We start from the raw sequence: 27,179 nt of genomic DNA, 5'->3' as shown, positions 1-27,179 counted from the left end.
TGGTTCCGGCGTGGAGGGAGTTGCCGTAGTCCAGTCGGCTGGTGACGACGGCCTGGGTGACCGTCTTCCTGGTTTCGGTGGGGATCCACCGGAAGATCTTACGTAGCATGCGTAGGATGTTGAAGCATGACGAGGAGACGGCGTTGACTTGTCTGGTTATGGAGAGGGAGGAGTCCAGGATGAAGCCCAGGTTGCGTGCGTGGTCTGTTGGTTTGGGTGCGCTGTCCAGGGCAGGGGGCCACCTGGAGTCGTCCCAGGCGGAGGGCGACGATCCCAGGATGAGGACTTCCATCTTATCTGAGTTCAGTTTCAGGCGGCTGTTCATCATCCACTCAGCTACGTCTTTCATCCCTTCGTGTAGGTTGGTTCTGGCGGTGGCGGGGTCGTTGGTGAGGGAGAGGATCAGCTGGGTGTCGTCAGCGTAGGAGATGATGTTGAGGTTGTGTTGGCATGCGATGGCCGCGAGGGGGCTCATGTAGATGTTTAACAGCGTGGGGCTGATTGATGATCCTTGTAGTACGCCGCAGATGACTTCGGTGGCTTCTGATCTGAACGGGGGAGGCGGACTCTCTGTGTCCTTCCGGCGAGGAAGGAGATGATCCATTCCAGTGCCTTCTCCTGGATTCCGATGTTGTTGAGGCGCTGCGCTAGGGTGCGGTGGCAGACCGTGTCGAACGCCGCGGAGAGGTCCAGGAGGATGAGGGCCGCTGTTTCCCCGTTGTCGAGCAGGGTTCGGATGTCGTGAGTGGCTGCGATGAGGGCGGTCTCGGTACTGTGGTTGGCCCGGAAGCCGGACTGCGAGTGATCGAGGGATCAATTCGTCTCGAGGAAGGCGGCCAGCTGTCTGTTGACGGTCTTCTCGATGACTTTGGCAGGAAACGGGAGGAGCGAGATGGGGCGGTAGTTTTTGAGGTCGGTGGGGTCTGCTGATGGTTTCTTCAGTAGGGCGCTGAGTTCGGCGTGCTTCCAGCTCTCTGGGAAGGTTACGGTGTCGAAGGAGGCATTGATGATGTCCCGTAGATGGGGTGCGATGACGGAGTCGGCCTTGTTGAAGACGTGGTGAGGTCAGGGGTCGGTTGGTGATCCGGAGTGGATGGAGTTCATCGTGTGGATGATGTCTTCGGTGTTGATCGGGGTCCAGGCGCGGAGGGTGGTGGTGGGGGGCGCTGGTGCGGTCGTAGGGTGCGTCGGCTGTGTGCTGAAGTTGTTGTGTATGTCTGCGATCTTGCTGTGGAAGAACGAGGCGAGCGATTTGCAGAGGTCTTGCGATGGGGTGATGTTGTTGTTTCCGGCGCTGGGGTTGGAGAGCTCTTTGACGATGTTGAAGAGTTCCTTGCTGTTGTGGGCGTTGTTGTCCAGTCGTTCCTTGAATGCGGTTTTCTTGGTGGCGTGGATCAGTTGGTGGTGTTTTCGAGTGGCGAGCTTGAGGGTGGTCATGTTGTCTGGTGTTGGGTCTCTGCGCCAGGCTTTGTCGAGGGCTCAGCAGTTCTTCTTGGAGCTCTTGAGTTCGTCGGTGAACCAGGATGCTTTCTTGCTGCCGGGTCTGCTAGGAGGGGTCTTCAGTGGAGCGAGGTCGTCTGCGCAGTTGCTGATCCACCTCGTGAGGTTGATGGCGGTTTGGTTGGGGTTCGCTGAGCTGGCAGGAGGGTTCTGGCTCAGTGATGCGGAGAGCTGGTCGGCTGTGATCTTGTTCCAGCTTCTGCGGGGAACCTGTTGCTGGTGGTGGTGGAGCGTGGTCCTTCTGAAGCTGAAGTGGACGCAGCTGTGGTCCGTCCAGTGGAGTCCGGTGGCGTGGCTGAAGGAGATGTCCTTGCTGGAGGAGAAGACTGGGTCACTTGGTGGCATTCAGGGTGATCCAGAGGCTATGTAACAGGGAAATGGGGCATGAGTGTGGGCTAGGCATTGCAGCCTGCCAGAGCTCTTGATCAGCTAATCATAGAAGTGGGGAAAGACATGAGTTCCATCCTTCTGCAAATGAGTAGCCACTACCACCAGACACACTTCATAAAAAAACTTGGAGCAGCAGTAACCACAAAAGGCAATCACTTGAATTGTTAGCACTGTTCACCTACAACAAAGCAAAGATACCATTAGTGGGCGGGGAGAATGGGTATATGAAAGTGGCCATCCTTATTGTCTAATGCAGTCATGTCGTCGCCTTGTTGGAACAGGGAAATGACATCCTGCAGGGTTGTAATTTGAAAATGATCTGATCTAATGTATTTGTTGAGGTCCCGGATTGGCCTGAATGAGCTGTCCTTCTTGAGGCTATATGTGGGGTGCTATGTGGGGAGAGGTTGTGCTAAAAGCAACTGATCTGACATGATTTCCGCCCAGCAGGAGAGGAAATCTTGTAGACTCCCCCAGCAAATGATCGGTGATCAGGGAGGGACTTGAGGGTTAAGTTAATGCTTAAATTTACGGAACCACTTCTACCCTGCCCGTGATGTTATGCCTGTAGGATACTCTGGTATAACTCCTTCCTGCCTGCTAGTGGAATACTGCTGATGTCTTTGTTAAGACTGCAGCTTATCTGAAGAAGTGGCCTTGGCACCTCCGCAAGGCTGCTTTTTCTAAAAGAAGCCTCTTGTAGCTGGAGTTTGTAGAGCACCCATAGATTTTTCAATCTCTGGGTCCCTCTTGATTTTCCAGCATCCCATCAACCTGGGATCCAGACAGATGTTACCCATCAAATGGGAGTTTGAGGAGAAGCTGCTGGACTGCCAGTTTAAACCCTGAGATGTGGTGCAAGGCATACTGTCTGAGGAAAATGCTAGAGTTAATACCGCGTGAGGGTTTCTGCGGCATAGATTGCACATCAAATGCTGGTGTTAAAGATTGCCTAACCCCTCAACACTATTTACTCCCTATTCTTCTGAAACTCCACAGGTAGGTGCTTGCTTTATGTGCTCCTGAATCTCCTTCCACTGGGACATATCATATCCAGAAAGTAGCAAAACATAGTTGCCTATAAGCCAGTGGTTAACTGCCCGATGGCCATCCTTTTGCCTGCGGCATCTATTTTCTTACTTTTTGTGAGGGAGCACGTTTTTGCCAGAAGCCTCAACGCAGACATATTTGTTGGCAGTCTTAACCACAGGGAATCGGTTGGGGGAGTGGAGGCATGGCCCTTAATGTACCATAGTGTCGCTGGGTGAAGGTTTGTACTTTCTCCACTCTAGTTGTTAGTACCCTCACTTTTACAGATTCCTTAAGGGTCTTGAGGGTGGATTTGAGCATGTGCTTTAACAATGGTAGGAACGAACCGCACAGTTTGTTCAGACTTGGAGAGCGTATCAAGAAGGAAGTTCCCCTTCTTCGTGGATAATGGGCAAGTTCACCCTACGGAAGTCTGCGGCCTGTTGAATGACCTCATGTTAGGCCATGGTTATCATGGGGCGGGGATGCTATCATGTTATAGTGGTTCAGGTCGAATGCGGACAAGGCTGTTCTGCATCTTTGGGCTGTGTAGGGCTCTGTGGCTGGTAAGGGTCAACCCCATGGGCACATCCTTCTTCGATTTTGATGCCCCTTACTGGTGCCTAACAAGGGCCTGAAGGCGGCAAAGGGCCTGGAGGCAGCAGTCTCATGTGTAGGGATTGATGCCCTCTCTGGGGGGAGCAGTGCTCTACCTCAATGTGAGACATCTTGTGTGACCGTGAGTGACATACTTATGAAACAGCCTAAACAACAAAGATTTTATCATGCAATGCCTTTACCACATAGTTTAGGCCACATAGGTATGTACCTCAAAAGTAAGTAGTAAGGGGAGGTATGGTTGATTTTAGGGTTATGGGGTGGGAAGTAGTAGAGGGAGGTAACAGTAATTTTATGGTTGAGTGGTGGGCAATGGTAAAGGGAGGTAGAGGTAATTTTACAGTTTATTTTTTATTTATTTTATTTTATTATATTTTATATAGCACGAACTTTACCCGAAGGTTTCAAAGCGCTTTACATAAGAACCATTTTGCAAAACATAAGGACTTAGGATTAAATGCATTACATAAAAGATACAAACAGAAAAAAATGCAAATGTACAAGATGTAAAGTCACACAAGGAAGAGATACGAACAGATAGAAAAATTGCAAATGTACAAAAGTAGAGTCATTCAAGTAAGAGATACAAATGGATATACTCTAAGAGTCACATAGGAATGGTAGTCAGTACAAAGGTCTACTGCATATACTAGTGATTAGAGTTATCTCTATATACATAAGGAAGGGATATGAATGGATATTCTCTAAGAGTCACATAGGAATGGTAGAGAGTACAAATGTCTACTGCTTTTACTTCTGATTAGAGTTATCTCTATATACATAGGGAAGGGATACGAATGGACTCTAAGAGTCACATAGGAATGGTCGAGAGTACAAAGGTCTTCTGCATTTACTAGTGATTAGAGTTATCGCTATATACATATATACACAAAGTGCAATTTTAAGCTTTAGGGATGGGTAGTGGTAAAAAAGGTTAGGAGTAAACTATAAAGATTGGGGACATGGAAGGTTCCCCACAAAAAACATTAATTAAGTTCTACTTACATTACGTACATTTACCATGTGTGGTAAAGGCATTTGCATGGTAAATGCTGTGTGGAACAGGCATGAGTGGTAATTGCATGTGTAGTAAAGGCGTACATTTTTAACGCCAAGGTCATGAAAGAGAGTCATCATCAGCTGGAGAAGCTCCTGTACCAGCACTAAGGACTTTGCTTCACGAACCAGTCATCCAAGTACAGAAATTGATGGACTACAGAACACCAAGTCTCTTTGTAAACATGTACGGTGCAGTCATCAGTCTGAACAGAAGGTTTGCAAACTGATGAACCTTAATTAGCGACTATGGGCAGGAAAAATCTCAAGACGGACATATGTGTCAAGGTCGTCCAGTGACGCCAACCTACCTTTAGAGTTTCAAGTCAGCAGCACCTGGCTCAGGGACATCTTGAATTTATCCTGCTGGATGAACAGGTTCAGAAGGTAGGTAATAAGTATAGGCCTAAGGCCTCTGTCCTTCCTGAGTAGCAGGAAGGCAGGGGATACAATCTTGTTTCCTCATCCAGAAGCACCACTTCTATTGTACCTTTCCAGCAAGGAAAGACATTCTGCCTTCAGGTTGGAGGACGGAGCCAGAGAGCACACTCTGAAGGCAAGGGGCTGGGCTAGTGGGGAGGATAGGAAGTGAGAATCCTCAGTGGACCAGCTAAAGCACCCAGTGGTCCGTTAAGATCGCCTTACAATTGGTGACAAGAAAGAAGATACTCTACCTCACCGGAAGAAGGTGATGTGAGGCAGGGTAGAGACAAAGGAGTTTTGAGGCAGCAAGGCCCACAGTGGATGGTATGGACAGGATCTGGTAAATAATGGATCTGGTGATGCTGAAGACACCTATTAGATCCACCACTGCCTTGAAAGAAGAGGTAGATATGCAGAGAAATTCAAAGAGCTGGTGTTCTAACTAAGTAGCTTTTCTCCATCAAAGAGCATGTCCATAAGTGCAGCATGGATGCCCCTTGAAGAGCCAGTGGAACGCATCCAAGCATGCTGTTGCAGCATAATAGCGGGCCCCATAAACTAGCTAATGATGGCCACTGATTGAAAGCCACATTTCAGGATCTTTTCTTGACTCATTCAGGCCCCCATTCACTAAGTCAGACAAAAGTTTCATGTGTTCTGAATGCTGACAATTTGAGCTTCGCCCAATTCCCATAAGGTATGAACACAGCATCCCAAAAGGCAGATGGCATTAGCGGGCAAAGCATCAAACTACCAAGGTAAAAAAAGCTGCAACATAAGCCATCAAAGCTTCTTGGGTTTCCTATCTGGGGGAGCCTTAGGGAAGGCTTTTGAGTTCTATTTTAAAAATGACGTCTTATCCACCAAACACTGTGGCAATTAGTGGGAGGACAGAAAGTGCAAAACGTCGGTGCTGGCCTAAGGCATCTGGCGATCTTACTATAAACTCCTGGGCTCAAAAAGGGTTACTCCCATGGAACCATTACAGGGTCTAAGAGAGCCTCATTCATTGGGAGCAAGAGCTTCCCATAACTTTGGAAGGCTGTAAGATTTCCATCAGAATGTTAGACTTAACTTACGCAGAAGGCAAAGTCAAGTCCAAGGCCTAGGCTCCATTCCAAGCTAAAGTTGTAAAAGACACTTCTTAAAACGTTTCCAGGCCAGTGCCATTTTTCTAAGTGCAAATAATGACCAGCATCAGTATTAGGAGGCAGGAGGCGCTCATCACCCTCTGTGCAACTGAAATACTTACCATCAATAGCTAATGCTTCTGGACCAAAACCAAAAATTTCCTCCGAGCACGCAAATCTTTAGGCACTGGGTATGTGCTCAGACAATGGTTCTTCACTGAAATCAATCCTGACTTGCTCCGTTGCTTCACAGATAATATTTGCTCCTATTACTCCGTAGCCACCATCAGCTTCAGGGCTGGCATTGAGGAGGGCCTTGAATGAACAAGGGACAGTATCTTAGTTGGAATCAACTTTTACTTAGATGCTAGGGCTAAATCCTGTAAACGCACAGCATCGGTAAGAATCAGGGTTAGAACTGCAGGAATTGCCAACCTTGCAGGAACCATCGAGAATTAGGAGGGCTCTCTTAAAAAGATCAAACCTTGTTAGCTGGAAGGCCCGGGCTTGCTCTGGGTTGGCCAAAGGACTAGTTAAATTTGGTATTGACTTTTTCAATGCCAAGGGTGTGCCCAACATCAAGGAAGAGTCTGGATATGACATGCATCATCAAGACTCTGAACTATCCCAGGAACAGGACCACTTCTTCGAAGAAGAAGACAACTTCTCATTCCTATTGTTCTTTTTTGTATATTTGTGGAATGACCTCTTAAAAGAATATTCTCTGGAAGGCCTCTGCAGGCCTCAGCCAAAAATTACTTGGTCTCCCAGTTGTCCTTCGAGTGCATGGAAACTCAAGAGTCACATGCTGCAGTGCTATATCCAGACCCCAGATAAAACAAATAGCTAAGGATCGGAAGGGGATATCTTCTTGCTGTACAATCTGAACAGCTTGAAGCTTGAGGCCATCTGAGGAGAAATTGAACTTAATCATTGTCGTAAACTGAACAAATTCTAGGCGAGACAGTGAGGGGGAGAGATAGAGTTCCGACTGAGTCTGTGAGGCACATAAAAATAGGAATTGAAGTCAGCATTCTAGTAGACGCCTAACATACTTTGGTGACATCACTACTGGAAGCGATGTTGCACCTGGAAGATGTGTGGCACTGGAGAGTGATTGTGGAAAAAAGAAAATTCTGGACAAGGGTGAAGCCTGGAATAACTATTGATAAGGCGTGGGAATCTGGGGAAGATTAATCCAGCAGAAATCTAAGGCAACAGTATCATTGCATTACAGTGTTTTTTCTTAACACTGAAGCCTAAATTAACTAACACTGACACCATGTTAAAAAAAAACACCAGGATTACATTTGTTAAAAGGATTAAACAGGGCTCAGGACCTTTGGAGAAAAACACAGGATGATATTTGTTCAAAGGATTAAACAGGGCTCTGGGGACAAAAATTCCAAAAGTCAAGGTTCAACGCATTATCAATTTCGATTTTTGTTCGGTATTTGTGTAAGGTTCTTGCTCAGTGGGCCACCATTCACTGAAGAACAACAATATCCCTTTAGATATTAAAATAATGAGTGGCATTATTTCTTATTTTAAAAATTCAATAAAACGACCATTGACAAGATAAGAAAGACTTAAGTTTTTCCAAAATAGCATTAACTCCCATTTTGCGCTAAGTTAGAAGAGGAGCAATAATGAATTTGATGCTTGATCTTAGTTCTCTTTCTGATAATTAACTGGTAAATTTCTTCAAAGGCACTGTGGAACAGTTACAGAGGCGGATTTCTGAGTAATGGTTAAAGTTCCACATTTTACTGTGGCTTCCACTGGGAGCCAATGTAGTTTCCTGAGGGCTGGGAGCATATACTGTAAGAGAGGAGTAATAAACACAGCCCTTGTATCAGAATTTTGGACCACATGTAGTTTGTGTGTTTTCTATTTTTTTAAAACAGTGAAATCACATCTTCATCTGCATTTAACATGCTCAAACGCAAAGTGTAAAGAAATGCACATGCTCAATAACTCACAGTGGAAATCATGATAAAACTTTAATGGGGGCATGTTCCGCTCCACCACAGCGTCACCCCAAGGGGCCCCCAGCTTCACAGTCTGTTTGCGGCGGGCACTGGACTGCCCATTTTGCTCCGTTCCAATCAGCCTCCCTGACAACCGCCAATCTCTTATTTCCAATTGGTAGCGAGGGTAGTCACGGATCCGCACTGTAGGGAAAGAAATACTTTGACTTGCATTTCCTGCACATTATCACACTCTTTCCCAGCCCATCACACTCTTTACAAACCATCACACTCTTGACAAAGTCATCACACTCTCACACTCTTGACAAGGCCATCACACTCTTGACAAGGCCATCACACTCTTGACAAGGCCATCACACTGCTTGCTAAACTTCCCTATTCTTAATGTCTATGAAACAATACATTTTTCAAGATATTGCGTCCTAACACTCTCCCTCTACACCTCTACCATGCAATATTATTTCAACACAATGACCACCAGGAAATCACTTCTGAAACTGAAGTATCTCCCATACTGAGGGTAGCAATGGATGCACAGCGCTGGCAAACAATATCACACCTGACCAGAACTATCACCAGCAGTACAAGTTAAGAGACTCCACCTAAGCACCAGTGCTCAAAAACTGGACTTTCCAATGCCCAATGTTCTAGCAGTCCTGACACAAATAAATCTGCAGCACAGCTTCTGCAACAGCAGACTCACCAAAAAACATCTTGACGCTCCATTTCACCATGCGGCACCACTGAATGACCAATTCCTGCCCTTCCGGTGGGTACGGACTCACATTGTCTATGTCCTTGATCTGCTCCACCACCCGATCCACTCCATGAAAGGAATCATCAGCAAGTGCTACAATCTCCAAGTCAGTCATGGTCCAGGTTAGTAGAGCTTTGCGCATAGGCGTGTTGGAGTAGAGGCGGCGGGAACGCTGAATGTATATCTCTATATTCTTTTTTTCAAGAGAGGCATAGAGCTCTTCAATCTTGCGGGCAGGCAGTAGTTCCCCATGCTGCTTCCGCAATGCCGCCACCTTGGCATCGAGCAGGCGCAATCGTTTGGCACTTTCTTTGCTTTCATCCTTCATCAACTCATAGTTATCCCGCAGCTTCACCTCCAGTATGTCATCCAATATGACCCAGGAGAACTGTTTCACCTGAATAATCAGATCTGGGGGCAATGGTTCCACCCCTGCTCTTTTCGCCCGGTGGAGGCCTTTTAGCCACTTCTGGATACCAATGCCCTCTTCAAACGTCCTCGAGAAGTCATACTGGTTTGGAAACTCCACAGTAACACTTTCAAAAGAAAAAGCCCACACCCTGTTGCGCATGGTCTTCAGCGTGGGGAATGGGCTGCGGTGTAGAATCATCTCCTCTAGCTCCGGCACCATCTGAACTTCCACCCCCTTCAAGGTGAATATATCATTGCCATCAAAGGTGGCTGTGACTTCAGGAGTGTTCACCCTCAACGTGCTGCCATGGCGGCTTAGCGAAATCCCTGGAGTGGCCAGGCAGATGTTACTGTCTGGGGAGAATGTGGCCCTCAGCCTTATTGAACTCATCTCCAGTGTCAACTGCAGGACCCTCCTGTGCAAGGCATGTTCTTGACCAACCTTTGTCATCTCTTCATGACGTTCAGACAAGCTCTCTGTCTGCTTGTTCTCACTTTCATTGGTAAGTGCCTCTGAAGGTTCAGCTTTTGGCAAGGTGACCGACTGCAGCAACTTCTGACATTGCATGGTGTCCAGAATGTGCTGATAAATGTACATATGATCCCAGGGAGTCCAATGGACATCCAGCATCTCTCCTCCATGAACCTGCAAAAAGGAGAAATATTTAGTCTTTCAGGGATATCTTATCCAAGCCCCAATAGGGCTCATTTTTGGTTAGCACAAACATGTAGGACTTTGACCACCCATCTAATTCTTAATGTTACTGTCACTTTTTGTGGTTCAACTGCCTTGCGCAAACTACATTGGCTCCCCATTAAAAAGCACACTTATTTCAAATAGTTGTGAAAAGTTCAAAGCTCAGTTTTCAACTTAGGCCACCTCTAATTATTAATAAATTCTGACTCTACAAAGCTCTTAGTTCTCGGCGCTCTCCGAGTTCTCTGCGCTCTCCGATAGCCAACTTGATTAAGGGTATCCAATTAAAGAAAGATAGATGCAAGGGTTGCTCTCTTGCCTAGTTAGCAGAGAAGCTTTGGAATGTGCGGCAAATTCCCCTTAGGAACATTTTATGCCCTAATTTGTACAGGAAAAAGTTGACAATATGGCTTTTCTGATAATCTAACTGTCTGCATTTTGAATTACTTCCTTAATAGTGGACAGCCTTTGGGAGAATAGTGCTCTATAAAATTATTAATATAACAGAGGTGCTTATCCTACTATAAGTTACATTGCCACCAAAAGCCAATCAGACTGGTGTATGTTATTGACACTACAAAACATTTTAGATCATCCACATTTGTCATCGTGTACCGTTCATTCCCAATTCAACATTAGAATTGCCAGCAGCACAACTACAGAAACATTTATAATGTAAAGCTCCACAAAATCAGAAAACAAATGAAAACCTTAATTTACAAGTCCTAAATGTTTCAGCCCACAGGCTCGGTTATACAAAATTAGACTTTCAAAGTAATACCAAATTTACAAACTTGTACTGTAAAATTTTTGTGATCCCCGATTTCCTTCTTATTCTTTTATTTTTACAAATGTTATAGCAGGGAAAGGCCCACAAGACTGTCGTATTGCTGAGAATCAAAGCATTTTACGATCACAATACATATATACTAATTTCAACAAAGGCACTTATACTTCCAAGTACAAGGAACAATTTATACACAAAGCAACAGTACAAACATGTTGTAGGTACGTACGGTTGAGATACGAAAAAAACACAGAAAATGAAGACTTCAACATAGACCATGTACACCTCTTCAACAAATTAATTAGGGAAACAAGTCAAAGGCAGACATCATGGCATGCTGGCAGAGGCAACGAGAATTATATCACTTCAGTTGTCAGTGTACATTGGAGAGATTTAGGAGTGTAGAAGGGAAAATTAGGTTGGGCTAAATATTAGCATTTCGGTCGTAACCATTTGTGAAGTGTGGGGGTAAGAGATAGGAGTATTCGAATAAGTAATGTGAGGAAGAGACAATGTGGGAGCAGGTGGTAAAGACATCAGTAGGTGGAAAGGATGCAGGTTAGAATGGTGGCTCAGCAAGGCTAGCAGCTGATCCACAGCCATGAAGAGGTACAAGACAGGTGCAGCTGAAAAGAATGAGAGAACTGGCAGCCTAGGTGTGACAGATGGGTGAAAGGGAGGGTGATTCAGAAGAGGATTATAATAAAAAGGTAAGCAATTCAAGGAAAAAGTTGGACAGGGGATAGTAGTGAAGAGGGCATGTAGGTAAGATGCCATTGAGGAGCTGGAAGATACGCCATCATGGTAGGTGGAATGGTGTCTAATCTTTTGGGGTGTTGGAGGAAGGACAGATCGATGCTAGCAGATAGGCCATACACTTTCAAGGGTTACAATGCAAGCAGAGGTGGCACTGGACAGAAAGAGAATGCAGGATATTCAAGCAGATGCGAACAGGTACTTCATCTATATTCAAAGTAAATCCAAGAAGGTAAAGGAAGCAGTTGAGAAAAGGAATGTGAGGGGTAGACAGACAGGTGCTAGGAAGTACATCGTAACCATTCAATGGAAATACATCAAAAAGACAGATGTGAAAATTGACTTTCTGATTAGATGAGCTAATCCATAATTCCGTGAAATGACTTAAGGTGAACATGTACTCCATTATACACAGTCTTGTGGTGTGAGGACATCTCATATAGGACTTGTACGGCAGCATGTCTTATCTTTGCAAAAGACAAATATAGGACACCATCTTCATTTACACTATGTACAAGTCAGAAGACGTCAGAGTGAGAAGGCTCATGCTTGGGAAACGTACCCTAGCCTTATAGGGGGAAATGTAAAGAGGTGTACAGCTCCAGCATCTTGTACTGTACTTATTATTGTTAATTAGCAGTGAGAAATGTTCGAGAGGGGCAGCTATTTTTCAGACTTAAAAGAACAGGCCACAAGAAGTGAAGCAGAATTGTCAGCAGTTGTACTTTTACCTCAATAGCTCGGATGCTGGTGTGGTAGGTCGCTGACAACGAGGACAGGCTGAGAATGGGCTCAGGTATTTTCATGGCATGAAGGCAGATATGCATAGGCTCAGTTATTGATTTCACCAGAGCAAGAGCCACGCCTTGGAAGCCCACCTTGAAGCTCTCTGCACTTCCAAGCACTGTTAAAATATCCACTCTGCCCTCAGAAGCTCCTAAAATAATAAATGAGACACCATAATGTTGATCTTTTTCCAAAATAGCCTAGACCTGAAATAAGGAAAGTACAGCCTTATGGTGAATCTTACCAACCAAATAAGTCACACAGCAGAGGAGAAATAGACAACAAGTAGACAAAGTGCCAATTTGCACGTAAATTCGCAACTAGAAAGCTTCCAAGTCAAAAAGGTTAATCAGCCCAACCATCCCTAAACCAACAATTGCAAATACTATTTTCACTTAAAAAAAACAAATCACTTTACCTACCATTTTCTATACGATCTGAGTGTACAAGTGAATTTCACTGACTTTAAAAAATATATATATATATTTTAGAGTGTTTTATAAAGTGGGCACATGACCTATGGGTATCAGAGTACTGTACATAGGGTTGAAAGAGCAAGATGAAAGGTATTGACAGATAAATCAAAAGTAAAGAGTCATAATGGACTGTTGCAACATATAGCACAATTATACAACAGTTGGTCTATTAACATTCCATTAGTCTTCTTCGTTCTAGAAAATTCGTGGTGGGCATTTGCTGCTGCTCTGAAACTCTTCGGATCCAGGTACCCCGAGGAGCAGAGCTTTCGAGGTTTCTCCTGTACACCGTGTCTCTGATCCATCTAAAAGTTGCTGTCCTTGATACCATCCATGTGTCCTAGGACTTGGAAGACTATGCAAGGAATTAATTTTTGTTTAGTTTTCTTCCACTGCTGGATTCGGTTATTGGGATGGGCTTGCCATTCTATTAACAGATTATGACTATACACAGCGATCCCCTACTACAGAAGGAGTAGTTTCTTACCTGTAACTCCAGTTCTGTAGTAGGGGTATCTCTGTTATAGTCATAATCTGTGAATAGCCCGCCCAGGTGTGTGGACCCAGAAGCAGTCAAAATAGTCTCTTGAGTCATCTTCTTCTGCAGTCCTGCATAGACACTGAAGAGAAAATAAAAGACAAATAATGCAGCCTGAAATTAACAAGGCTACATTGGCCAGCACTTCATCCTGAAGTGAAAAAGGATAGCCAAGTATTATTGAAATGTACACATTTTACAGAGTTTCACACATAGAGAAACTCTCCTTCACAAAAATCCTTTATCTTGATAGAGAGGAAGGGTTGGACAGACAAGCCCCATAGGCTGCCATTATGTATCTGGAAAAGGGATACCGTGCCTTTAAGGAACCCTCCAGAGACCCTTGGTATCCCATGATACACAGCCAAAGGCAAGTTACTTTCAGTTCTTTTTGAAGGACTCTTAAAGCCAGGCCTGTAGCATCCAGGAAAAACATTTCTTCCACCGGGGAGGAGGGCAGGTCGCTTATGACTATAACAGAGATACCCCTACTACAGAACTGGAGTTACAGGTAAGAAACTACTCCTTCTGTAGTAGGGGATCGCTGTGTATAGTCATAATCTGTGAATAGAATGGCAAGCCCATCCCAACAACCAAATCCAGCAGTGGAAGAAAACTAAACAAAAAAAATACTTACTGAGCAAATAAATTCCTCAGCAAAGCCTGCCCAACTTGCGTATCTGTCCTGGCATCAGAATCCAGGCAGTAATGCTAAGCAAATGTATGGACAGACTTCCACGTAGCCGCCCTACAGATGTCTGCAATAGGAACGCTACATAGCAAAGCCGCTGTAGCCACTTTGCCCCTAGTCGAATGAGCCTTAGGCTTACCCCCTAGAATCTTGTTAGCCTTCTGGTAACATAGTTGTATACAGGACACAATCCACCTAGATATGGACTGTTTGGAGGTGACAAGGCCAGTCCTGACTGAACCATAATTCACAAACAACTGATCTGACCTACGAATATCTCTGGTCTTATCTAAGTAGAATTTTAACACCTGCCTCACATCAAGTGAATGAAGGGACCTCTCTGCCGGTGAGGAAGGATGTTGAAAAAATGTAGGTAACATGACCGTCTGGTTGACATGGAAATCAGATATCACTTTAGGGAGAAAATTAGGGTGAGTCCTCATCACAACCTTGGAAGCATGAAATTCCGTATAGGGCTCCTGACAACACAGAGCCTGAATCTCACTCAACCTGTGAGCAGATGTTATAGCCACAAGGAAAGCCGCCTTCCAGGACAAATGCTGTAGAGAAACCTTATGAATAGGCTCAGAAGGCTCCTTCATCAACCTTGACAGCACCACATTCAGCTCCCATGAAGGCGAAAGACGCCTAACTGGGAAAAACACCTTCTTCAAACCCCCCAAAAAATCTTTAATTACAGGTATCTGGAAAAAGGATGTTTGTGAAAGGCATTACCTATACGCAATTAATGCTGCAAGGTGAACCTTAATAGAATGGAAATGAAGGCCAGATTTAGCTAAATGCAGGAGGTATGGAAGGATAACATCTTCCTTGCAGGAGGTAGGGTCAGTATTCTTGGACGTGCACCAAATGCAGAACCTTTTCCACTTGTAGGCATAGGAGGTCCTGGTAGATGGTCTCTTAGCCTCCTTGAGAATTTCCATGCAGTTGTCGGGCAAGTTCAAGTGTCCATACTGTACTATCTCAGGAGCCAGGCCGCCAAACTCAACAATGACAGGTTGGGGTGCACCATCTGCCCCCCCAACTTCGTTAGAAGGTCCGACCGACATGGAAGCCGCAGATGTGGTTGGAGAGACCCGTGGAGCAGGTCTGTGAACCACTACTGTTGAGGCACTCGGGACCAATGAGGATCATTTGCGCTCTGGATTGAGACAGCTTGATGAGCACTGCTGGAATCAGGGGAACGGGTGGAAAAGCGTACAGAAAGCTGTTCGACCAGCTGATCCATAGTGCATTCCCCAGAGTCCCCGGTTGGTAAAACCTGGAGGCGAAGTCTGGGCATTTGCTGTTTTCGGTGGTGGCGAACAGATCTCTTTCTGGAGGGCCCAATCTTGTGAAGATGTTTCCTAGCACCTCATCGTTTAGGACCCACTCGTGGTTCTCATGGACGAGACTGCTGAGTGCGTCCGCCTAAGCATTCTGCACACCTGGAAGATGGGTAGCCGTTATCGTCAGTCCTCTGGCTAGCAGCCAGTGCCAGATCGCTTGCGCTTCCTGAGACAGTGTGCGCGATCTCGAGCTCCCCTGCTTGTTGAGGTAATACATTGTGTTCGTATTGTCCGTCTGGTACCAACTATAAGTGGTCAAATTGAAGTGAAGACGCCAGTATTCAACAAGCATTTACAATGCAATGGTCTCGGCAGCATTAAAGGTAGAGCTATTGGCATTGCTCATGATTTTTTGTTTTTAAATAATAAATAAATGGCATTGTCATTTACATTGCCAATAGCTTCATCGCTTGCATATGCGAGACCTATTGCATTAGCACCCACACACAGAGTAAGTAGTAGAGTAAGAAGTTGATAGTGAGAAGGAGAGAGTTATTAGTAAAGAGTATTAGAGAGTGCATCAGAGCTGTGTTAATAATAACAGCTGTGATCCAGTGCCTGAGGTGCATCATCAGAGCTGTGTGACTAATAACTGCGTGAGCCCCGTGCCTGAGGTGCATCATCAGAGCTGTGTGAATAATAACAGCTGTGAGGTACATCATCAGAGCTGTGTGAATAATAACAGCTGTGAGCTTGTGCCTGAGGTGCATCATCAGAGCTGTGTGAAAATAACTGTGTCAACCCCGTGCCTGCGGTTTATCATCAGAGCTGTGTGAATAATAACAGCTTTGAGCCCCTGCCTGAGGTGCATCATCAGAGCTGTGTGAATAATAACTGCGTCAGCTCGTGCCTGAGGTGCATCATCAGAGCTGTGTGAATAATAACTGTCAGCCCCGTGCCTGAGGTGGATCATCAGAGCTGTGTGAACAATAACAGCTGTGAGCCCCTGCCTGAGGTGCATCATCAGAGCTGTGTGACTAATAACAGCTGTGAGCCCGTGCCTGAGGTGCATCAGAGCTGTGTGAATAATAACAGCTTTGAGCCCGTGCCTGAGGTGCATCATCAGAGCTGTGTGAATAATAACTGCGTCAGCCCCCTGCCTGAGGTGCATCATCAGAGCTGTGTGAATAATAGCAGCAGGCAGCCCCTGCCTGAGGTGCATCATCAGAGCTGTGTCATTAATAACTGTGTCAGCCCCGTGCCTGAGGTGCATCATCAGAGCTGTGTGAATAATAACAGCTGTGAGCCCCTGCCTGTGTTGCATCATCAGAGCTGTGTGAATAATAACAGCTGTGAGCCCTTGCCTGAGGTGCATCATCAGAGCTGTGTGAATAATACCTGTGTCAGCCCCGTGCCTGAGGTGCATCATCAGAGCTGTGTGAATAATAACTGTGTCAGCGCCGAAATAGCCCAGTGCGAGTGCTGTTTGATCCAACCACTTCGATACCGTGGTCTGTGGATTTTTATTGACAACCCGCAACCCCTTCCACCTATGCTACACATGAGAGAGGTCGTAAGGGGGGTCCGCAAGTGTAAAGCCCTAACTCTGTCTGACCTTCTGTGTTGAGGACGCAAGCCTCCGGGGCCCATAGGAAGGAGTCCGGAGCCAAAGAAACTATGAAGCATTAAACACTACGAAAACCACCTTCCTTCCCAGCCTGGGCAGGGACCTGGGGGCAAACAACGGCGGCCCTCTCAGCGCCCACACGAGCCGCTGAAAATTGATTCACGATTGTAGCACGCACGGTCATACCGCAGCTAGTGTCCCAGTGCTGGGTTGCCCCAGCTCGCTCGAGGTGCTCGCTGCCATGCTCCATATGAAAGAGAGGTGGGGGGGGGGCAGGTCGCCATGCGGGCCTCCCCACGCGTTGGAAAGGGGCAATGCCTGCACTTCATAACCTCCTCAGGGACAGCGTGGGGCAGGGGAAAGCAGTGAAACGCTAGCACAGCGCGTGTTGCGACAAAATCGAGCCCCAGAGGAAAGAGGACGATTGGGTCGCACGCGTGAGCGGTCTACATTACAAGCTCACGCGTGCGACCCAATCCCAAGACGCGTGTCTGAATCCGCCTCCGCCATAGACAATGCTGCACGCGTGGCCAGCTCTTGTCTACACTCCTTGTCCGGTCTTGTCAGCTGAGCCGACTACTATGGTTCGCACGCTTCTAGCCGAGACCCAAAAACGGACTACACCAGTATTCCAATTGTAGAATATACGTAGAATCACAAACAAATTTATAAAAACGAACCGGTGAATCCCGGTGCTGCAAGGTTGTGTGCTCTCCTGGAAGCTCTTCAAATTCACTTCTCCTCCGTCTGGCGTCTACTCGAAAGTCACTTCAATTTGACCACTTATAGTTGGGTACCCTGATCCTCTAACATCATTATCCAAGAAATCATTGTGTTACCCTGCTGGGTTGGAATTATCACCGGAACTGGGCTTCCAAAATTTGGATCCAGCCTTTAGCCCTGAAGAGTTGTGGATTAACGTTTGTCTACAACGAAACACGTGTCGGCTGGCTGTTTGTAGTCACTATTTCTGACACACGATTAAAAGAAGCAAGATTGGAACAAAGATTCTACAGCTCAGAGTGTTCTATTGTCTATAAAACTAATAATTGTATTAATGACTGTATATGTGTGCGCAGGATTTGTGTTAAATGCTACAAAATGTGAAGAAGCTACTCCCAAGTGCCGTACATAATGGTCTTCCTGGCCGCTGGTGTGGTGGTACTTGCGCAGGTGAAGTTGAAGATTTTGTGGCTAGGCTCCAGACTGAGCCCCCAACCCGACGGCTAGCTGAGACTTGGCTCACCATGCGTGCTGCCAGAGGGTTCTTCGCCACCAAACCTACAGCCGACCACAGTGAAGGATTGGCAAGGGCCACAATACGTGAGGTGAGGAGGCAGCATCTTGAGAGGTGCAGACAAGGGCTCATCTGGTTCAGTCGACCCACGATCGGCGGGACGCCTTGTGCAGTTGGGCATCCGGTACGTGCTCTGTGACATTAAAATGGGGGAGGCCCAGGAGATCTGAGACCTGGCGCCGCCCACTCTCCCCCGGTATTGGACCCTGTTCCTCTGACTCCTGCCTCCGCAGCCCGGGTGCGGCCTGGGCCCGAGGCCAGCAACTATGGGGACTGGGCTGAGCACGTTCCAGGCAAACCCGACTGTAAGATCCGCAACCCTCTGCCACCTGGTGCCGAACTGTAGCCCGAGTTGGAAATGGGGAATCCAGAAGACCACCCGGATCAGGCTGAACTGCAGGAACTGCTCTTGACCCCCGGCCTGCCACCCCAGGGGATTCCAAGGGGTGATTGGCCTTGGGACTGTTCCGGATAGCCTACACAGTGGAGTAACCAGTCTCCCTTAGTAATTAGTAGGCCGTGGTTCTCGGCATTCGATAGTTCGCCACCGGTGATTATCCGTTTGGCGATATCCAGGAGGTGGGATGCCTCCGTGTCTGTTGGAACAATCTCCAACCACTTCTGGGCTCGATGGCTCGTTGAATCGAGTGTAGGCTATCCGGAATAGTCCAAAGGCCAATCACCCCTTGGAATCCCCTGGAGCTACTGCCCCGATCGCCCTCCACATGGACTCCGCTCGAATAGCAGGCCTTGATGCAGAGAACGACCCACCGAGAGATGGTCCGTTTGTGCACGGCCCGACCTTTTTTGGCACCCACGTAGCCAACAAAGAGCTGGTCATCCACCCGGAACTGTTGTGTGTGGCTCAGGTAGAAGGAAAGCGCATGTTTTGGGTCCAGATGGTGGAGCCTCTCTTCCTCTCTGGAAGGATGTGGAGGCGTAAAGAAGGTGGGCAAAGTGATGGTCTGAACAATGTGGAAGGGCGTAAAAAACCTTTGGCAAGAAAGAAGGACGGTCCTCAGAACCACCTTATCCGGATGAATAGAAAGGAAAGGAGGTTGAGAAGAAAGAGCCTGGAGCTCACTCACTCTTCTGGCAGAAATGATAGCTACCAGGAAAGCCGTTTTAAGAGTGAGAAGACGTAAAGGGCAGTTATGAAGGGGCTCGAAGCGAAGGGAGCGCACATCAGAAACGTCAAGGCAAGGTTTAAGTCCCACTGAGGCATGATTAACGGAACCGGAGGCAACGTGTGGGTAATGCCTTTCAGACAACGGTTCACAACTGGGGACTTAAAAAGAGGAAGCCATATAGAGCGGGGAAAACGTTGGCTTGGCTGGAGAAGAAGGAGCAATGCTCCAGGTGGGTCCCCAGATTACAAACCCCTACGAAAGGGGTTGCCTCATGCCCAGATGATATAGCAGAGGCGTTTGCAGACTATTTTGAAGGGGTGCATTCGCCCTCTGCCATATATACTGCAGAAGAGTCATGTCAACTATTAGCAGAAAGCAATGTTCCGTTTCTGTCAGATGAGGACAGGAAATTGTTGCAGGCAGACCTCACAGATGATGAAATCCGAAAAGCCATAGGCCAAATAAAATCAGATAAGGCAATGGGGCTGAATGGTACTCCGGTAGAATTTCTTAAGGCAATGGCCTTCCAGTTGGTCCCACATTTGAGGGGCATGTATCAAGAAAGTTGGGAGAAAGGCATTCTACCCCCCGATCAGAGACTGGCGAGCATCGTAGTTATCCAAAAGGCGGGTAAGCCGGTGGAAGATTGCCGTTCCTATAGACCGATTTCATTAATCAATGTGGAAGTGAAGATTCTGGCGAAGGTGCTTGCTACGCGATTGGGAGCGGTTATATCTTCTTTAGTGCACCCAGACCAATCGGGCTTTCTGCCTGGACGAAATACGGTTCTTAATATTCGCCAACTTAATAATGTGCTGGCTCGACAGCATTATTTAGAAGAAGATGCAGTCATACTCTCCCTTGACGCGTCCATGGCGTTTGACTCGATTGAATGGTCATATATGTTTGAGGTCCTGGAGAGAATAGGATTGGGCCCTAAGTTCAGGCGATGGGTGAAATTATTATATACAGACATATCGGGACAAATAAGAGTAAATAACTACACATCTAGACGGTTTCTCCTACGTAGAGGCACCAGACAGGGCTGCCCTCTGTCGCCACTGTCGTTTTGCTCTGATGTTGGAACCCTTGGTGGCGTGGGTACGGAGAGATCTCATGACGAGGGGCCTAAGTTGGTCACTTGACTATGAAGACAGAATATCACTCTATGCAGATGATATAGTTCTATATCTGACAAAGCCATACCGGTCTATTATTGTGGTCCTTGACATCTTTACCAACTTCGGAAAATATTCCGGATATGCTATTAACTGGAGCAAGTCAGTATTGTATATCTTGCATGGACAAACCCCATGCCTTCCCAGAGATTGTACCCTGAGGGTGGTAGAGAATGGCTTCAGATACCTGGGGATCTTTGTTACGCCCGATCCGGGCCTTTTTTATGGACGCAACCTAGCACCGGTGTTGGCACGTCTGAAAGCGGATGTCCAGCATTGGAGATCCCTCCCACTGTCGCCGATTGGCCGTGCTGCCCTCTTTTAAATGCTGGCGCTGCCACGGTTCCTATATGTTTTACAAAACTGCCAGCATAGAGTTCCAGATGCTTATTTTACCGCGGTGGAAGGAGAGGTACGTACACTGCTATGGGATGGTAGGAACCCAAGGATAGCGCTTCAAAAATTAATGAAGGGATGGTACGATGGAGGTATTGCATTGCCTGACATACGTCTGTATTACTGGGCCTCGCAAGTGGTGACGGTGAACAGATGGAGATATGCCTCACCAAATGACCCGGCATGTGCTCTAGATAGATACCAGATGGATAGAGCTGACTACCTCGGGGCGCTTTACACTAGTTCACGACGAAAGCAGTTCATAGATCCCACAAAACATACACTGCAAATAGGGAAATTGGCTAACTCCCGGTTGGGTTGGGCAGACAGGCTAACCAAAATGACGCCGCTGTGGCATTCACAAAGGCTGGGTATGCTCTGCCATCATCTGGGATTTGACAAATGCGATATGATTGGTATTTCAACGGTAGGAGACATGATTAAGAAGGTTAAGATCCTTCGATTTGAGGAGTTACAGAAGACTTACCAACTGGCGCCCACTGAAATCTTTCGATATTTGCAAATCAGGCATGCTTTGATGAAGGCATTTCCCAGCTGTGTAGACATACCGGAATCCTCTCCTTTAGAGGATCGTCTATTAGATGGACAACTTCACGCCAAAGCAGTCTCCCTCACTTATAAGAAGCTTAGTAATAATATGCCAGATTCTTTCAAACAGCTCAAGGAAAAATGGGAGGGTGATCTGGGGGCCATCGAGGATGAGGACTGGAGGCAGGCTTTGATGTCTCCCAGAGAGACTGCCATTACACTTAGGTACGTCTTGTCCAACTTCGTGTTTTCCACCGCTCATATATGACTGGAATCATATTAGCAAGGATAGGGACTAGGACTGACGATACTTGCTTCAAGGGCTGCGGGCAACCAGCCATCTACTACCACATGGTGTGGAATTGCCCAGCGATAAACTGCCGATGGGGTAGAATTGCAACACATATGCAATCTGCCTTAGGAAAAGATATTAACCTGACTCCAAGATTAGGCTTACTCAACATCTGGGAGGCAACGGACTTGAGGTTGAAGTTTGGGTCATATCCATCGAAGTGAGTATTTTACTAAACTGGCAGTGTTCTGAGGTTTTCAGGCAGGTGCTGCCTGGTACTCAGAATCCCACCTAAATAACAAAGAATGATTCAAGCATGTAAATATATGATATGTGCAATAATAGAGAAATAGATCTCCTGCTTTCTGCTGGGTGTCACTGCTTTCAAAATCATCATCACAATCTCCTACTTACCTACGATACTGGATAATGTAAAGAGGTTTACATCTTCAACTCGCAGGTCCACCTTCCACAACAGTGCCTGGCTAGGACTCCGCTCCACAGGTGGATGCATGGGATCAGATAAGGGAATTTGAACCTTCTGTCCGCTCTCCCTAGGATGCAGATATACTATGGATAGGATTCGGGAGAGACACTCAGTGGCAGCATCTGAAGACTCCAGCTGCAGCCCTTGAATAGTGCAGTCCATAAACAGAGTGTCAGCCTGTGTGCTGCAGGTATCCAGTGGTTGGTTGTAGCTGCCCTAGAAACAAACATGAAGACAGGGGATATGGTTATTACTAGGAAGGTAAATATTTGAGTGGCCAATACATCTGATCTGAGTAATAAATTAAATGGTAATGTAAGCTATTAGGATTTCCTTAAAGCCACCAAAGTGTCATATTACAACACAAAAAAATCGGACAATCTATTTATTTTAGGTAGGTCAAAGATTACATTTAATCGACATTTCACACTCTACAAGTTCTGACAGGGTTCAAGAATTTCGAATAAGCCAATGAGCAACTACACCACAGCTGAAACACCTCATTCTATAGCTTTCTCAACAAACACAAGAGGAAGCACACTTCAGAAATCCAAAACCAACACATTCTTAAATCAGTCTACTGCAAAATTCTACAGTGAACCAGTGGTACATACATACCCACCTACCTGGAGATTGAAGGTGTTGAGAATAAGGGCCTCACCCCAAAGATGTGTGCCAGGAGGATGGGGCGCCTGCTGGATGTGAGAGTCTTTCCCAACTCGCCAGCATAGTTGATCAAGAGCCAGAATGGCTCGCTGATGCAGGCTCTGTGTGCGCAAGTGCTGATAGTCTGGAAGAAGAAGAAAAAGAAAATGCACAAGAATATGATTTGAAGAAGAAAGGTATTGTATTGTAGATCATGTCAGTAGACTTATCACCCTCATTGAATCTCATGCACCGATGCTAAAGTTATTACTTAGCTCTGCTACGACACATTTGAGTTGGGATATCACATCTCCTACACACACAGCAAATCAAAATGTGCCAGCGTTTCAAATGAATTTTTAGGAAACAATTTTATTTTATGGTTATCAATATCAGAGACAAAACAACTAAAGGAAAGTATTTACCAGCGTTAGAGCAAACAGGGGGACTGAAGGTTTGTAATCCAGAAAAGCATTGATCCTTTTCTTGATTAGCACTCAATGCTTTGTTAAATTGCTTAACATTGCTTAGGAGTTACAACATACAACCAAAAACACACACACAATTTAGGCAAGATGTGTTATTGTGTACAGTGCATAATTATTTATTTATTTTTGTTATCGGATTTTACAGAACACAAACCTTGCTGGTAGGCTGTGAGAATGCTATACATTAGAATATAAATAACATAGATAAAATACATCAAAACGAATAAAGAACAAACATTATATCTACAAATGCTTACCCAAAAGAAAACTCAGTCATGCTCACTGACAATAATGCAATTTAAAAAGAATTTGTTTGAACGAAAAATTAATGGAAAGGTTATTATTTCTACTCGTTCAAGATAACGTATGCAATGCAATTGTAGCTTCCATAAGGCCCAGCTTTCCCAGCAAATGAAATGGAAGACAAATAGCAATGTAAGCTTTCAAAATACTCCCAACATACACTTTCAGATTCTATGCAAATACAATATTTGACCTCTGGAGAAGGAGGCTCACAGTTTGTGGAAGAAAATAATGATGTTGAGGTACACCAGATTAATTAGGAGATGCAACAATGGAAATAAATTTTTCATTGCAAGATATCATGGGGGGGGGGGGGGGGGGGGGAAGGGGGCAACAGAGTTTAATGGAAGTTACAAGGGTCAAGATTTCCAGAAGATGGTACAATGCTTTTCAAGTTCACGAAGGAAAACATGCTGGGAACAGAGGGCCTACCGAGATTGTACAGAATCAGGGCGTAGGCCTTATTGTAATAGAATCCATTTGACCAACATCTACCCCAGAAAAGGTGTCCTGGTAGCTTATCTTCTGTTAGCGAAGATTTTTTTGTATACCAAAGATTTTTTCGTATACTGAATTTTTTTATCAAGGCAGAAACTTTAAGATTGGAAAAGGGGCTGTGGAAGGAAAGATGTGTGGTTTAAGAACAAGGTAGTGTAAAGCGTGGGCAGGTTGCAAATGTACTAAGCATTTTTTAAGCTATATTCTAAGGGCTGGTCCCTTCCAGCTAATGGAATGATGTCCCTGAAGAATAGAACAAGGGAGTCTAAAGAAACACGATTACTGCAAAGGAAAGGTCTTCTCAAGCACTGCATCAGATGTATAATGTGTGCAGGGACATGATCTGGTACAGAAAGCAAGCAGTCAAGGCACCAGAGGGAGCAATGTTGCCAGGCGATCAGATGGGGAGCAGTTGTAAGAAAACTGGGAATCTATGCATGCTGCAGAATTGAGATCAGATAAGTCTAGTGGGAAAGAGGCATTTTAAAGAAAATATGCAATGTCCTCACTTATTTGATGTCCCTAGATCTGAAGTCCATGCAGAAAAGTTCAGGGCTTTCAGGTCTTGGGATACCGAATTTCCATACTCTTCAATATGTATGATTGTAGGACCACAAATCTCTTCTAATCTTGAAAGTTGTGATTTCCTGAGGCCCTGAAATTTTTTATTCAGTTTTAGAGTGTTTAAAAAAAATATCACTAGTGTAGACTCATTATTTCTAATGACACCAACGAATTTTTTGGCTGGCTAGTGGTGGTATCAAACTTTAACCGAAAACCTGCCTGGAAGTCAAACTCTGAACACTCATAAGCTGTGATTCGCTATACAGTAGAAAGGGTGTTCTACCACTAAAGTTAAAGATTTCAAAGGACTGGGTAAACTATGGATGACATACCAGCTGTTTTAGATAAAATAACCCCAAGCTGATTATATGACAATGGATGACGAGAGATGCAGAATGACAAATGCAGCTCTAAGATAACAGAATGGTGTTGGATTTGAGAAAACTATTTATACATTGTGTATGCATGTGAAGCTAAAGAGGAAATAATAGAACAACTATGATGAAAATTGAAGTAATAGACAGCAGGACTGGCAGGAGGATACGGATGAGCGGAAAGGAGATGCTTTACCCAAGGACAGAGAGTTGAATCCCAAGGCGAAAGGCGGTGTATCCCCCAGCTGCACGGACACATTGATGTTGGATATGGTAGTTCGGAGGATGATGGGAGCGATGATCTGGGGAAAACTAAAAGAAAACAATAACAAAGTATGAAAAGTCTACACATAAGAGAAAATACATGCAGGGAAGATGTTGTTTATACACAGAGGGTAAGTCCCTTGCAACCTCCATATTAGAGTATAACCCACAGCAAATTATCTTATCGACATGTTTCACTGACAGATATTTCAAGCCCATTGCAGAGGACCATAACATAGTATCCCCACACTCCCATTGTCTCTGTCCCAACAGGTTTAAGGATTTGTGTGTTTCCAGGGCTATCAAGGCTCATCAGAAATACACTCACCTCCTAGCTTTTCTCACTGGTATCTGAGAGTGCATCGTTGGGGTTTGGTGCTCCAGCGCCAACATGTTTAGCCAATGTGAGAACTCTTGGTGGCGGTAATGAACGATGCAAGTGTTCAATGTGACAGAGCCAGAGACATCCATAGATGAAACCTGGTACAAAGAGCAGGTGTCAGTGCCAGTCTGTGAAGGGGACAGCAAGTGCATAGAAAGGGTGGAGGCAAAGAGGTTGTGTATGCAAGACAAACATCACAGTGAGATATATGGAGACTAAAAATATGTAAAATGAAAGATAGGAATAGCAATAAAAATAAAGACAGGAAATTGGGATTTGGGAAAAACGTGAGGATGGAAGACAGCAAGGTGTAGGCGAAGGAATATTGGTTTTGGAAAGAGAAAGTGGTGGAAAAGCAGAGATTAGATGGTAAGAGGAGTAACAGAATGAGAATGGTGAGGGGAGTCAAGAAAATAGGCAAAAGAGAGAAGACTGCATAATTAGAGTGAATGAGAGGAAGGAAAATAGTTATAAAAGGGATAGAAGAGCACAATAGGAAGGCTACTAAGGATGATAAAAGAGGTACAGTAAAGGAGCCTAATGGGAGGGTTCAGCCAAATGCAGTAAAGCAAGTTGAGGTAAAGTGGTGAGCGGCATAATAAAAACCGTGAAGAATAGTAAGAAAAAAAGAGAGCATACATCAAGTCGCTACACTTTACCTCACAGTCACTAACCTGGACACTAGTCTTTAAGGAATTCAGGCATACTATTCTCTGCCGACTTTGGGACATGAGTAGCCCATCTGTGGCAAACAACAAATGCAAACAATACTTTTATCAATCCCAAGTCTGTTCATTTGTCGCACACCTCTCACTTCATATATTTTTCTTGAAAACATATTTTATTGGCTTTCTTCGTAAACAACACATCATACAATTAAGGTTCTCTCACAAGTAATCTACTATACGTTTATCGTTACAGACAAAATAAAAACCATGACCAGTGTGAAATTGTATGTGCTAGTGTGCTTTGAAATCAATGTTACATGTTTAGTCGGAAAAGCTACAACTAAGTCGCTAAACTATCCCGATCTTCTCATCATCCCGCTCTATCTCCCTAGGCCCCCCTTACCTCCCGCGGCTCACCCCAAATCTGGCCATTGCAGGCCGAGAATAAGAGGCTTGTCGAGTGCTATTTGGGATATGTGCTGTTTTCCACCTTATGGGCGACAGATCATCAGCTACTGCTGGGGTAGTAGGGCTGGGTTAGTGTCGTGGTATGTATTAAAGCGCTACAGTGTCAATAGCCTTAAAGGTTTCCAGCATTAAGTCCCAGTACATTGAAATCAGGGTTTTCCGTAATCCCCTGTGTTCCTCCCTATGAATAGCTAAGCTCTCCACGCTACCGCATTTTGTCATCTCTTCTTGCCAACCATGCGCT

General features: G+C 45.5%; 1 protein-coding gene across 1 annotated transcript in view; it reads right to left on the bottom strand.

The window, feature by feature from the left end:
* BLTP2 (bridge-like lipid transfer protein family member 2) overlaps nucleotides 1–27,179 on the bottom strand; it is a 604,102-nt gene that overhangs the window by 386,682 nt on the left and 190,241 nt on the right. The window contains exons 10-17 of the mRNA XM_086955158.1: nucleotides 26,474–26,541; nucleotides 25,746–25,897; nucleotides 25,350–25,465; nucleotides 22,908–23,071; nucleotides 22,209–22,497; nucleotides 12,277–12,482; nucleotides 8,841–9,951; nucleotides 8,129–8,320 (exon numbers count right to left, since the gene is read on the bottom strand). Of these exons, the coding sequence (XP_086811284.1) occupies nucleotides 8,129–8,320; nucleotides 8,841–9,951; nucleotides 12,277–12,482; nucleotides 22,209–22,497; nucleotides 22,908–23,071; nucleotides 25,350–25,465; nucleotides 25,746–25,897; nucleotides 26,474–26,541 (2,298 nt within the window). The remainder of the gene's footprint in view (nucleotides 1–8,128; nucleotides 8,321–8,840; nucleotides 9,952–12,276; nucleotides 12,483–22,208; nucleotides 22,498–22,907; nucleotides 23,072–25,349; nucleotides 25,466–25,745; nucleotides 25,898–26,473; nucleotides 26,542–27,179) is intronic.

Source organism: Lissotriton vulgaris, chromosome 2_1 (assembly GCF_964263255.1).
Source record: "Lissotriton vulgaris chromosome 2_1, aLisVul1.2, whole genome shotgun sequence".
Taxonomy (NCBI): Eukaryota; Metazoa; Chordata; class Amphibia; order Caudata; family Salamandridae; genus Lissotriton; species Lissotriton vulgaris.
This window is presented reverse-complemented; position numbering and strand designations above follow the sequence as displayed.